Source organism: Pararge aegeria, chromosome 19 (genome assembly GCF_905163445.1).
Source record: "Pararge aegeria chromosome 19, ilParAegt1.1, whole genome shotgun sequence".
NCBI lineage: Eukaryota > Metazoa > Arthropoda > Insecta > Lepidoptera > Nymphalidae > Pararge > Pararge aegeria.
Window position 1 is genome coordinate 12420144 of NC_053198.1, and position 14279 is coordinate 12434422.

The 14279-nt window shown below is 35.7% G+C and overlaps 1 protein-coding gene across 1 annotated transcript in view; it reads right to left on the minus strand.

The window, feature by feature from the left end:
- LOC120631957 (DNA polymerase epsilon catalytic subunit 1) overlaps positions 1–14279 on the minus strand; it is a 47777-nt gene that overhangs the window by 2539 nt on the left and 30959 nt on the right. Inside the window, exons 28-39 of the mRNA XM_039901669.1 lie at positions 13930–14111; positions 12545–12741; positions 11252–11402; positions 10598–10753; positions 9512–9644; positions 8297–8369; positions 6358–6502; positions 5975–6159; positions 4289–4413; positions 3039–3113; positions 1242–1399; positions 192–354 (exon numbers count right to left, since the gene is read on the minus strand). Coding sequence (XP_039757603.1) covers positions 192–354; positions 1242–1399; positions 3039–3113; positions 4289–4413; positions 5975–6159; positions 6358–6502; positions 8297–8369; positions 9512–9644; positions 10598–10753; positions 11252–11402; positions 12545–12741; positions 13930–14111 — 1743 coding nt within the window. The remainder of the gene's footprint in view (positions 1–191; positions 355–1241; positions 1400–3038; positions 3114–4288; positions 4414–5974; positions 6160–6357; positions 6503–8296; positions 8370–9511; positions 9645–10597; positions 10754–11251; positions 11403–12544; positions 12742–13929; positions 14112–14279) is intronic.

Sequence of the window (14279 nt, forward strand, 5' to 3'; positions counted from 1 at the left end):
AAATTTTTGATTTGAATTTTTTCTGACTGACTGGTTGACTCACTGGCGGACCGTCTCACTGACTGACTCGCTCACTGATTGACTCACTGTATGACTGAGTTACTGACTGTCTGACTGACTGACAGATTGAATGACTGACTCTGTGGCTGACTGACTGACTGATAGGCAGCCAGCCGGACAGACATACCTACCTCGTCATCTAATTGCTGGTCTAGTGCCAACACTTTACATAGCGCGTTCACAAACAGCAAAGCAGGAGTGATCCCTTGTAACGCGTCCGCACGTAAACCGGCTTGGGCACCGATGTCTTCCAGCTTCATGGTCGGCATACGACGGTTTATCTTTTCCGTCATCCTACATTATAAAAATTTGAGGATTTCAAAAATAATTCTAATTATGAATGAATTAATTAATACACTTTTATTGTACACCACTGAAAAAAATTAAACAAAAATACAGATAAAATATGGAGAGGGTACAATTTGGCGGAAGTAATACAGTTAAAGCAGTAATACAGTTAAAGCAGTAATACAGTTAAAGCAGTAATACAGTTAAAGCAGTAATACAGTTAAAGCAGTAATACAGTTAAAGCAGTAATACAGATAAAGCAGTAATACAGTTAAAGCAGTAATACAGTTAAAGCAGTAATACAGTTAAAGCAGTAATACAGTTAAAGCAGTAATACAGTTAAAGCAGTAATACAGTTAAAGCAGTAATACAGTTAAAGCAGTAATACAGTTAAAGCAGTAATACAGTTAAAGCAGTAATACAGTTAAAGCAGTAATAGCTTAGTGGTAAGAGCTTTAGCCTCAGTTTTCAGAATATAGCTATAATTTTTTTTTTTTTTACGACAATACGCACATCGCCATCTAGCCCCAAAGTAAGCGTAGCTTGTGTTATGGGTACTGAGATAGCTGATGAATATTTTTTAATGAATATAATACACATAAATACTTATAATATACAACAGATAAACACCCAGACACTGAAAAACATTCATGTTCATCACACAAACACTCTCCAGTTGTGGGAATCGAACCCACGGCCTTGGACTCAGAAAGCAGGGTCGCTGCCCACTGCGCCACTCGGCCGTCAATATATAATAAATTTAAATTAAAAATCCAAATTTTACACAATATTAATAAAATTTGTTAGTTCCTATCACTAATACTTAAAACCATCTTAAAAAACTACTTGCGCCTCTAGCGCTAAAATGAGCATCGTAATAATAAAGAGCTTACTGAAATAATTTCTGCGAGATCTCCCCCGCCAGTAGGGCGGGTAGACGCTCAGGTTCCGATTGCGCTGCGCTAAGGAAGCCCGCCACACCCGCGTAAAACGCCTCGCGGACAGCACTCGGCATGAAGTTAGCTATGTTCCAGTGCATTGTTACTTCACCCTGCAATTTTTTTTATTTTTATTTTATGTCAATCTACTATTTAAAGGTTAGTTAGGTTAACCTAATGGGTAAGTGAATATGCAGTCAAAGATATAAAACAACAATAAACAGTTGATATAACCTTGTAACAGCGCAGTATCATTAACATAATAATTCGATAAAATAAATTTTAGATAAATCTATAAAATGAAATTGTATGTTAAAAGTTTATTTAAAATAATTAAAATTTTTGTTTTTGATGAATATTAAAAAAAAAACATATTAAGGCAACGCCACTTCGAAGTTGCATCGTCTACTCAATTGCAACCTGTCAGGTATAGAATAAAATCATACAACGTGTAACAGAATTACGAAATAATATTGAAGGATACATAAGTATATTTCATAAGGAATCAGCCTGGAAAAAAATTTAATCAAAAGAAGTATATTTATTTTTCTATACATTATATATTCGATATTTATAATCCAAACATTTTAAGTGTTTACTTATGACAACCCTATTGAAGATAAAAGACCGACACGCGCATAGTACCAACGCTACGCGACGCGTACTTAATAGGACTGGAGTAACATTGAGTATTAGCAGTAGGTAATAAGTATGGCAGTAGTTTACTCAAAAACTATTAGGTTTTCGGTTTCACAGACAAGTGTCACAGACAGTACATTATGTACCTCTAAAGCCAGTGAAGTATTATTTGGGATTTCATTTACACATTGTAAATGGAATCCCAATGTGCCCAATGCAATGTAGTTCTTACAATTGTTTGTCTATATATTCAACTAAACAGATTCTTTCAACGGCCGAAGGTTACGTTAACGCAATGTATATAATACTAGCTGTTGCCCGCGACTTTGTCTGCGTTTGATCATGTTTTTTGATGTGGCCTTCAGTTTTGTTGTAGTTCTAAAAAAAATTAAAGTATTCAGTATCGCTAAGCCTGAAATGAGGGGTTTGCTACTGTTCGCTGAGGAGTTCTGTCCTCTATCTCCAACCACATTCAGATCAATACAAAGTTTGGGCACAATTAAACACATATTATAGCCTCTATAGTACAAAAATAATTATTTAAATCGGTTATAATTTGTCGGAGTTATGGTGTAAAATCGTCAAACAATCTTTCAGCCCCTCTCCCAAAGGAACCGTGCTTAATGTCGGGATAAAAAGTATCCTATATTACTTCTAACACTTTCAAGAAGAAGAAGAAAAAGTCTTTATTGCATATATAAATATAAACCAGGTTAACAAAAAAAAATACGATAATATACATATGCACAAATGCCTTATCGCTTGAAGCGACCTTTGGTTGAAGAAACATATTAGAGAAAACGGGATAGTGCAATACCTAAATTGTACTAATTATAAACATTACATATATGTAATGTTTATAATTCATTAATTAATTTTTATTTTTCTATATATATTTAGTATTAGTATTGTATATATACAATACATACTAATTTATATATATGTATATAAATATCAATATATATACCAAGAATTAGTGTAAAAAGTTTCATGAGGATCGGTGAAGTAGTTTTTCCGTGAAAGCCTAACAAACATACTAACATTGACATTTATAATATTAGTAGGGATAGGGATTATATCATTGATTTTAGTATTTTTTGTATAATTCCTTACCTCCTGGGATTGCTCTTCAGTTGCATCGGCCACTTGGGATGATCCTACTTCAACTAATCCTTGGGGTAGTTTACCCTGTAACATATTATTTTAGTAGTAGTAGTAGTAAAGCTTTTTGTAACAGAGCTCGTCGTCGTCTGGTTAAGTACTACTATTATTATTGCCGCCAAACGACATTGCTGTGTAGTGACGTAAGAGACCAAAAAGGATTAAAACAGAGAAGTGGCACCATCTACTACCTAGTGGCGGTACTACCATAGAAGCCAAAAAGCTGGACTTTAATTATCAATCGAAATTACTAATCATAAATCGCGTGTGGACCAAAAACTTAGTGTCTTTCAAAGATGTATTGATTTTTGTCATTTGGCACAACAACGAGTGCCTTATATTAGGCATGTGATTAGTTAAAATAAATAAATAAGTATACTACGACAATGCACACATCGCCATCTAGCCTCAAAGTAAGCGTAGCTTGTGTTATGGGTACTGAGATGACTGATGAATATTTTATATGAATAATATACATAAATACTTATAATATAAAGATAAACACCCAGACACTAAAAAACATTCATGTTCATCACACAAATATTTTCCAGTTGTGGAAATCGAACCCACGGCCTTGGACTTAGAAAGCAGGGTCGCTGCCCACTGCGCAAGTCGGCCGTAAATTAGTCCTAAATAAAACTGGCTTGCTCTAATCCAGGACCCTAGGAACGCCACTGCTACTGCCATATACTGTGATCCCCAACACGTCTGCCCAACGTGATGATTTTTATAAGCAAACCCTCCTGGTTGGGAGAGGCCTTTAGTCCAGCAGTGGACTGTTATAGACTATTTAGACAGCATTGATGTATTCCGGTCTGGAGGACGTGGTTGCCAGTGTAGTTACAGGCACATGAGTCTTAACACCTACGTCTCAGGATGATGGGCACGGGGCAATACTTAGCAGGATGTATTCCTTACATGACCAACGAAGTGGTATTTTTTTTTTATTTGTACACCACAAATAGAATAAAAACAATGGACACAGCAAAAAAAAATGTGTGAGCCGTCACAGGACGCCTGGCAGATGTGAAACATCGAAATCGTTTTCTGAAGTTATGACTTATGAGTAATGAGATACACATCAAATATATAATATCGAAATTAAAAATTAAAAAGCAATATAAATGTATTCAGATGGCATGTCATAAATATAAACAAAAAAAAATAAACAGTAAATTAAAGTAAATATTAAATAATAATACCTCAATCCCTGCATAGTTGGCTTCATCTAACCACAGAAGATACGACCAGCACTGTTTATATCTGATGTCGATGCCGTGGAATAACTCTTTATTCCTTATACTTTGCACGACGAATTCCACGTAGCCTAAAAAAAATTGTTATATCAAGCAACAATCTTTTTTTTCTTTTTTTTTAGATGAACGCTTGACTGCAATCACACCTGATGGTAAATGATGATGCAGCCTAAGGTGGAGCGCGCTTGCCTAGAAGATGCCTATTCATTCTTGATTTAAAGGTACTCATATTGTAGGAGCTGGGGAAAATGGAAGCTGGAAGGGCATTTCAGAGCCTTGCGGTGCGAATCAGAAACGAAGATGCAAAGCGCTTCGTACGCGTCCGCGGTATATCAACCACGTAGGGATGCAGATCTATCTAAAGTATATACATTAAATACATATGCATAAATTGCAAGATACTGCAATAACACATTCCTTACCAAGAGTCGTCATCATCATCATATCAACCCATTACCGGCCCACTACAGGGCTTCCCCCACAGAGAAGGTGAAGTCCACAACGTTGGCTCTGTGCGGATTGGTGATTTTCACACGCCTCTGAGAACGTTGTGGCACTTTCAGGCATGCAGGTTTCCTCACGATGTGATTCCATGAATGATAAGAAAGCTTGGTTATGAATTACTCCAACTTCATAGCTAAATATTAATTGACTGTTAGATGGTGATAAAAAAATAATGGTTATACAACGTGTAAATGAAAACAGAAATATTACTAATGCTTTAGAGGTACATTATTTACTGTCTCTAAGACTTATCTGTGAAACCAAAACGCTTATAGTTTTTGAGTAAACCACTGCCATAGTTCTCTCTTGCCCTCACATCACATGCAAAATTAAAATCAAGTGACTCGAAGCGTAGGTGCTATGAGCTTGTTGGTCTTTTACTTTCAAAAGGATTGTCATAAGTGAACACTTTTGAATCGTTTTGAATTAGTTTGTATGGAAAAATAAATATGCTTTTTTTGTTTTAATTTTTTCACAGGGTGATTCCTTATGAAATATACTGATGCACCTTTCAACGGTATTTCTTAATTCGGTTACACGTTATATATCATATATAGCATTGATTGCTTCATAAGCTCCTGTGATAAGTCCACATGAAAAAAAAAAACATTTTTTAATTTGGAACACCTAGGACATTGGATTGTGAGCGGCGAACTGGGAAGCGTAACCCCCGCACCACCCCCCGAGATTGACAGACGTCATAAAACGAGTCGTATGGAGGAATGTATCAACGAACAAAACCGTAGCTTCTGGAATTCCCAACAAAATACCTATGTCCAAAAGGTCACAAGATACAAGCAGCAAGAACATTGAGTGCTCGAATCCCTGAATACAATAATGTCCAGCAGTGGACGCCTCTTTGGGTGTCGTGACGAGTTCGTCTAGTCTTAGTCTAACATAGGTTAGTGGTTTTAGTTTTATTACTAACATTAGTTAATAATTAATATTTTTTACTGTTGTTTCGTGATTGTTTTATTATTTTTATAATTGTACTCAATTTCATGTGTATTTCTATTATATTGTATTGTATTGTATTTCTTTAAAATGGTAATTTCAATGTATATGGGCTACGCCTGAAATAAAATCTTATTATTGTTATTATTCGAGATCCATGTTAGATGCACTCACCGATGCCATCCATAACGGAATTCTTCTTTGTAAAAAGTATTATTTTATTGAAGTCCGCGAATACGATTTGCGAGCCCAGCCTCTTGAATTCCGCCACCAACATAAGAAACAGCTTCTTCATCAAGTTGTATAACGTACGCCGCAAAGCCGGGTCGTAGAGCAACGATGTCGGTGTTTTTAGCCATCTGTAGAAAACGTGGTGGTAACATAAAATTTAGGGGGTGAATCGAATTAGCTTGTCGTCCGTTTCTTTTCAATATTAGTCGTTTACACGGTTTCTCTATGTTCTTATTTCTGCGGCGTAAAGTAATAACAAAGGTACATGATGAAGTTGTAGAGCGTAAAAAAAATAAATAAAGAAAATACATTAGACAAAAACTTGCCTGTAAAAATGCGATATCTGATAGTCAGCGAAGACGTTCTTGTAGAGCGTTACGTCACGTAGCCACGACGCGATCATTGTACGCAGAATCTTGAAGGCGGCACTGCATTGCGCTGTTTCATCGTACGTCTCTGTTGCGTTGGCGCCTACACAACAATAACAATACTTAACTTATTATTTTCATTCCCATCAGTACATACCACTAACAAAACAAAAATAATTTACAAAAAAAAACTAAAATCTATATACATCCCTACTAATAATATAAATGTGAATGTAAGTTTGTTTGTTACGCTTTCACGCAAAAACTACAGAACCGATCTTCATGAAACTTTTTATACATATTTAGAAATAATATAGTATACTTTTCATTGAGAAAAAAAATTACGTAAGAAAAAAAAGTTTGTGAAAAATCTCAAAATCTCTACTGACTATAGGTATAGACTATTTTGAGCTACAAATTACGCAGGCGAACCCGCAGAGCACATGTAGTATAATAATATTATTATTATCTGTGTACCCTTTAGTGTCTCAGCTAACAGCTGGTATTTAAGGTGGGCACGGACCTAAGCCAAGTGCACACCCAGTATCAAAAGGAAAAAAAAAACATTATTTAATTACTTAATAATTAATTAAGTTATTTTTTGTCATTTTTTGATTTTAAATTTTTGTTTTTTTTCAAATTCTTAACATTGCTTAAAAAAAATATAAAGCGCTATAAAAAATTTAAAAGAAAAAACATCCACCCTCCTCTTGCGTGGCTTTTGAATGCCCAAGCAACCGGCAGTCTGGTCTGCAGAGTGAGGAACCTCCTCACAATACGCGCCGTTTCAAGGATTACTGCCTTCTGTATCAGACCCTTGATCCAACAACCAAGCGAAAGCTTCTTAATATGTTCGAAGCTTTTCGCAAGAAGACCATTGACTGAAACGGTCGACTCAACATTCCACGTGGTGGTAATCTCGTGAGCAAGGTCCAAGTATTTAGATACTTTTTCCTTTTCAGCTTTCACCAGATTATCGTCATGTGGAATAGTAATGTCAACAATTATTGCACGGCGCACTGATCGATCGACTAGCACTATATCAGCTCTATCAGCTGTAATATACCTGTCAGTGATACTCGCGCGATCCCAGTTTTATTAAGGTTGTGGGTTTGTATGTGTGTAGGGTTGTGTTTGAGTGGAATGTCGTGTCTTTGTAGAAGGTTGTGTTTGGACATTATTGTGATTGTGCGTGGATTCACCAGTTCGATGTGTAGGCTCTTCACTAACCTGGAAGAATTTTTACGGACTATCCTTCAAGTGTTCAGGATTTTGTAGAGATATGTAGGTGAGTTCCGGTAAATTGAATAAGCTGGGTGAAGTTGTTTGTGAATGACACCTGTAGTGGACAATACTATGGGAACTATGTTAACTTCTTTTTATTATTTGTACCACATGAAGAATTCAGGAAAAAAACAAAACATAAGAATAGAAGCAGAATACAAAAGGCGTCCTTATCGCTTAGTAGCGTTCTCTGCCAGACAACCTTAGAATTAGGAAAAAAAGAGAAGAACTAACTAGGTGCAGGTGGTACTAATTAATAGATACATGTCTCCTTGTAAAAAAAATCATGAGTAAGACACTACATTCAAATGTAACATTTACGCATAGTGCCTGTATAATGTACATAATCTCAGAAATAAATACAAAATAAATATTTGGCGGCCAAGAACTAAGACCTATAGTATTAAAAACATATTGTGTTAGGGTGCTCATAATAATGTAATGATAATGGATTATATTTTGGAAAATATTGTACAGTTCTCATCATCTCTCATTACCATGGGTAATAAGAGGTGATGAGAATTCATAACAATGACTGTCACGGATTTTTATGATCCATACCTATGAACTATGTAGATGGTCCTTCGAGCCGGATAATGGATATGGTGTTTACCTGTAGAAGCCATAACGTCCTGAATGTTGGCGTGTTGAGCACCAAACGAAGTGGCTACGCTCGTTCCTTCAACCTAAAATGAAAACATTATATAAGTTATTTGTTTATACCAAAAAGTAGGTGTGTCCATACTTTCTCGGAATCTTGTGACGTCATAGCAGCGATTTCCACAACATATATATTTTGCCCGAAGCATTAACTTTCACCTCACATTATGGCAATCACTAAATAGGTATCAGCTCTAGCGATTTTAAACAACCAATAATAATTTTAATATGTTCAGTTTAAATATTAAATTTGCTGACTAAAATCATTCAGCGGTCTTACAACATTCAAAGAATTCGATCCTGCGAGGAAACAATGTGTTTTGTTTTACTTAATAACTGCTACTTTGAGGAAACTTTTAGCCACGTGATTTCATCAGATCATTTTGTATTTTAGTTGAGCTAACTAGACAATATACAAAAAGGTTGTAAAATAATTTGACAAATAAATATTGTATTTATATAAATTTTAAACGAAAAGAAACATCTAAATCTAAAACGGCAATACAATGAGTGCATGAGAATGTACAATGGTTTTTAATTAACCACATGGGGGGCAATCTGCTTGGTGCCTCTACTTTTTTTTTCAGTTACTTGACGAACGTTAGGTATTTTCTCTATATAAAAAAAGGAGTACTATCGCATACAAACAGGTAATAATAATACCTGTAAGGTAATAAGGTATATTACAGCTAAACCTGATATAGTGCTAGTCTATCAATCAGTGCGCCGTGCAATAATTGTTGATATTACTATTCCACATGACGATAATCTGGTGAAAGCTGAAAAGGAAAATTTAAATGAAGTATCTAAATACTTGGACCTTGCTCACGAGGTTACCGCCATGTGGAATGTTGAGTCGACTGACTAATATTGTTCCGATCGTCGTTTCAGTCAATGGCCTTCTCGCGAAAAGCTTCGACCAACATCTTAAGAAGCTTTCGCTTGGTTGTTGGATCAAGGGTCGGATACAGAAAGCAGTAGTCCTTGGAACGGCACGTATTGTGAGGAGGTTCCTCACTCTGGAGCCCTAACCGCCGGTGGCTTGGGCATTCAAAAGCCCCGCAAGCGGAGGATGGATGTTTTTTTTTTATAAATTTTTAAGTGTTTTTTTTGAAGCATTGTTAAGAATTAAAAAAAATCAATAAATGATAAAAATAAAAGTTTATACCTGTAATATATGATGCGCTTGCAGCAGAGCGCATACAGCGAGAGCGTCGCAGTCCAGCGATACGCAGACGCCGCCGTAAGCGCCGCTCGAACTGTGGCTACAGCCCGACCACTCCTCCGCCTCGCTCACTAGCCTACACAGCAATACACAGTATTACAGCGCCATCTAGACCCAAATGTAAAAAACCTATGGCGTTCGCGTACCTAACAAATTCCACAGAAAACATTAAGCTACTAGATGGTAGAGGGCGTTAGCTATTACTTTTTAATGGCCTGTTTTAAATAATAATTAGAACTTGCATTTCGAGAGACGGGCACACTGAATAAAAAAAAAATATTTTATCTCTTTAATGGTGGATGGGTTACCGATTAATTTTGCTCTAATAAAAATAATAGATCAAGAAAAACTAAAAAAAATCGCTATTATGAATAAACTAAAAGAAAGAAATTAGTTTAGTTTTTTATACCAAGCGTGTTTTTTTAGTTTGTTTGAACTATTTAATTATTCCTAACAATTTTTTTAACATAAATTGTTTTTGCTTTTATATTAACTTCTTTGCTGGACGTATATAAATTCGCTAGTACAGTGGTTAGTACACACTTATTAGTGAATAGACATGTTAGCTCTCGTGTTTTCCAAATAGTAAGCGAAATTTAAATAGCGCGTAACATAATTACATATCAGTTGCATAAATAGCTATTTAATGACAAACCTTATGTCATTTAAAATGGCAATGTTTTAGATTATGCAATTACTTAAAAGGGATAGCGTGAATCTAATATAAGACTTCGACAGCGATTTCAAGTGGGATAACTTAGCAACGACTAAAAGCACATAACGGTGTCGGAAGGTTATCTTGGCTCGGCTTGTCGGTGTGGCTCTCAATACCAGTGCGATAGAAGTTCGAAAGGAATTTCTGTTATGACTGATGACTACGCGGTCCAGCCGGACCAAGGTCATCTCTGTTCTGAGTGGATTAGCTACCTAATACCTGCTACACGATTACAGATTCTTTAGGTTATGTAGTCAATTATGTATTAACAGTTCATAATTTATTTTTGTTTTGCTTTTGGAAAGGTGAGTTACCTGTTATCGTCAATTTCTCTCCCGCCAAGATCGGGTCTCTCCAGGCTAGAGCACCAAAGCACAAAATTGTGTTTGGCGAGGTGCCTTGCAAAGAAAAGGTCCGCGCCGAACTGAGTCGGATCTGCTGCAGTGTTGCCAAGCGGCAAATGGAAATACCTGCAATCATTTTTTTTAAAGAATTTTAATGGCGCCATCTAGTTTGGCAATGTGAAGACCGCTACAAAAGGCATGTTAAATGTAAAATTTGTGTTCCGCGATAGAAGTTCAAACGCGATTTAGGGAGAAGTTCAATGTTTTTTAATTCAACCGAATAAACAAAGTTATAGCTCAAAGTTTTGAATACAGCACTTTAAAATTTCGTACTTTGGTTTTCGAGCTTTTGCTCTCTAATTAGGAGCGTTTTAAGCTAAAGACCATAAAGTTAATGTTGAAAATAAGCCAATTAACCCCTTTTTTTCAACATTGCCTGCATTGCTCAACTGTGAGACCTAGCACAGAGGCCAAATTCAGATAATGAAAATTTCGTTCTTTGGTAACAATTCGAGCTTTTGTTCTCTAATTAGGAGCGTCTAAAGCTAAAAACCAATAAAGCACATATTAATACAAATTTTATAAAATGCTAAATAATCCAATTTGCCATTTTTTCAACATTACCTGCATTGCTCAACTGTGAGATCGACCACAGAGTCCAAATTCAGATAATGCCGCACTATCGCACGCGCGCCCAATCGTTGCCATTCCAATGTATTGTACAGCGTTTCTACGTCACGCACGTGCAACGGAACCAGAGGGAAGTCCGACAAACCTGCGAAGTATTAAGATGGAAAATATATAAGTTTTGTTATTTAGACTCAGATTAGATTTATAAATTGTATGCAAAGCGTATATATTCATTAAAGTTTAAAATTAAAGAGAACATTCTTGAATAGTAGCAGGGCATAAAAGAGTTCAAATTTCGCGTTAGAATGCCTTGCATTACGCGAAAGAGTACGTAATAAACATAATGTAGTCATCAACTTCTCTATGGTGTCTTGACCGTGCGTCGAACAATTAAAAACAGTGTGGGGTGTTATGAACGTATTTTAAAAGAACGTAAAAAAACGCTACCCAAAAGACAATAGATGTATTTTTCCGTAAAAATAATTAATAATATGTCAAATTCAAAATTCAAATTCAAAATGCATTTATTTCAAGTGGGCCTAATTAATAAGCACTTTTGATACGTCAAGTCAGTCTGTTTGTAGTGACTCTACCACCGGTTCGGAAGGCAGATTCCACTGAGAAGAGCCGGCAAGAAACTCAGCAGATTGCTCTTTTCCAACATCATTTTAAAGTTTAAAAATCTTTAGAAATTTTGTGGAAGCAACCTTGTCTTTAAGGAATTCATCAATCGTGTAGTAACCACGATTTGTTAAATGTGTTTTAATATATTGTTTAAACTTAGGTAAAGGTAGATCTAATATTACCTTCGGTATCATGTTATGAAAGCATATACCCATTCCCACAAAGGATTTCTGTACTTTTCTCAGACGATATGCAGATATCACTAATTTATGTCGTTTCTAGTTAGTCTACTGTTTATATCGACTTTTTGTTTATATTATTATAAATATATTATATGATTATATTATTATAAATATATTGCGAGGCTACTGTAAGTATACCTATTTCTTTAAATTTGGTACGAAGAAATTCGCGTGATCTAAGTTTATATATCGATCACACAGCTCTTTTCTGTAGTATAAATATAGTTTCTATATTAGCAGCTCTGCCCCATAACAAGATGCATACGTATTATATAAAGTGTTCTTAGAATTAAAGTGATTGATCATCATTTTGATTCGTATTAAATTTTGACTATGTTTAATAAACCTCGATTTACTCGAATTTCAGTTAGCGCGATTTTTAAAGCGGGGTATGAATGTATAAAGTTCCGTGCGAATGTACCTGGCATCAAAGCGATTAAAGCAGCTGGGGATAAGGCAGTCTGAAGAGCCACAACTGTTGGTCCACATCTTTCGTCGCGGTATCTCTGCAGAGCTCTTTGAACCCCCCGCCATACTGCACGACCTTCCGACTCCGCTGCCACTTCCCAAGTGAGTTCCTGACCTGGTAGAGTACTCTCATCCGTACCGAGGTTGATCCTGTCAATATTATAACATTAAAGCATGAGCATTTGGACAGATTAAAAACACACACGGCGCGTGTTCTTCGAGGTCACGGAATGAAAAGATTCGTCACCTTAGTGTCGGTTTTCGCTTGCACTAGTACTGCCACAATACAATAGTTTTAACAGAAATAATAATGGCAGGTTGAACCAACAAGAAGGTTGTAGTTTATCAAAAATAATAATCTTTTTAACAAGATGAATAGTCAAATGACTTCAACATTGTTTTCTCTAACTCGAGTCTATTGTGTTACATATTGCAATATATTCATAATAATATAATCTGTGTATAATTTGTGAGACAAAATATTACTGTTAATAAACAAAAAGCGATTATTAACAATCAACTTACCAGAGACGGACATAAATAAGTTATATCTGCATATCGTCTTCGAAAGGTGCAGATCTCCTTTGTGGGGTTGAGTATACACTTTTACAACATGATTCCTAAGGTAATTCTTGACCTACCAATACATACATTTAAAAAAAATGTGTAAAAACACATCTAATACAGCGAGGTTACTATACATTTCATGAATCCCTTAATGCCAAGGTAGATTTGAAGCCAGCCTCGCTCTCATCTCCCGCAAGATAGAAAAATAGTTGTAAATGTTGATGTTGGTAAAGAGCAACTACTGAGTTTCTTGCCGGCTTTTCTCGGTAGAATCTGCTTTCCGAACCGGTGGTAGAGTCACTACAAACATACATACTTGACGTTTAATAAGTGCTTATTTAAGTAGGCCTACTTGAAATAAATGAATTTAGTTTTCTTTTTTTATAATATGTGCGATACGTTGAACGAATCAATTTGAAAATCGACGAACTTTTTCATTCAGTGACTATACATATTTAAATTTACTTGTTCCATTAGAATACAATATGTCTTTAAGGATTCTTCAAACTGAGGAGAATCCTGCACGGAACTTGGGTCGCAATTTGTAGCGATTCATTCCTAGAATAGAATAGATTTATTTGCTTGAATATGGGTATAAAATAGGTCTTGATAAAACAGAGCTTCAACACATTCTGTCGTGTGTGCAAATATTTAAATCACGCAGAATTATGATAATAAAATAACTAATATTCAATATCTAAATAAAAGTATTTCATTGCCTATGATTGCGAGTGTGAAAATCATTATTATCGATTTAAATCAAATACTCACTTGGCAGTTCGCTCGGCAGTATACAGAGTGTTCATATTAGGCACTTGGTTTGTTTTGACAGTGTCTAATACGAAAATATACGCTTTTTTCACTGGACCTAGTATTAATGCCCACATACTACGGCTGGAGTTTGGTGCAGAGTGTTGATACAAGAATATATGTTTTATAGGCGACACTCCGTCCTGTTAAATGAAAAATAAGGAATTATTACAAAAAAAAACATATACTATAAAAACGATAGGCAGTTTCAACTTTCGTGACACGGACCAACAAAGTTTTTGTAATACATTTACAAGCTACCGACAAAAGTTGTGCCGCAAAGCGATTTGGCGTTCCGATACGATGTCACG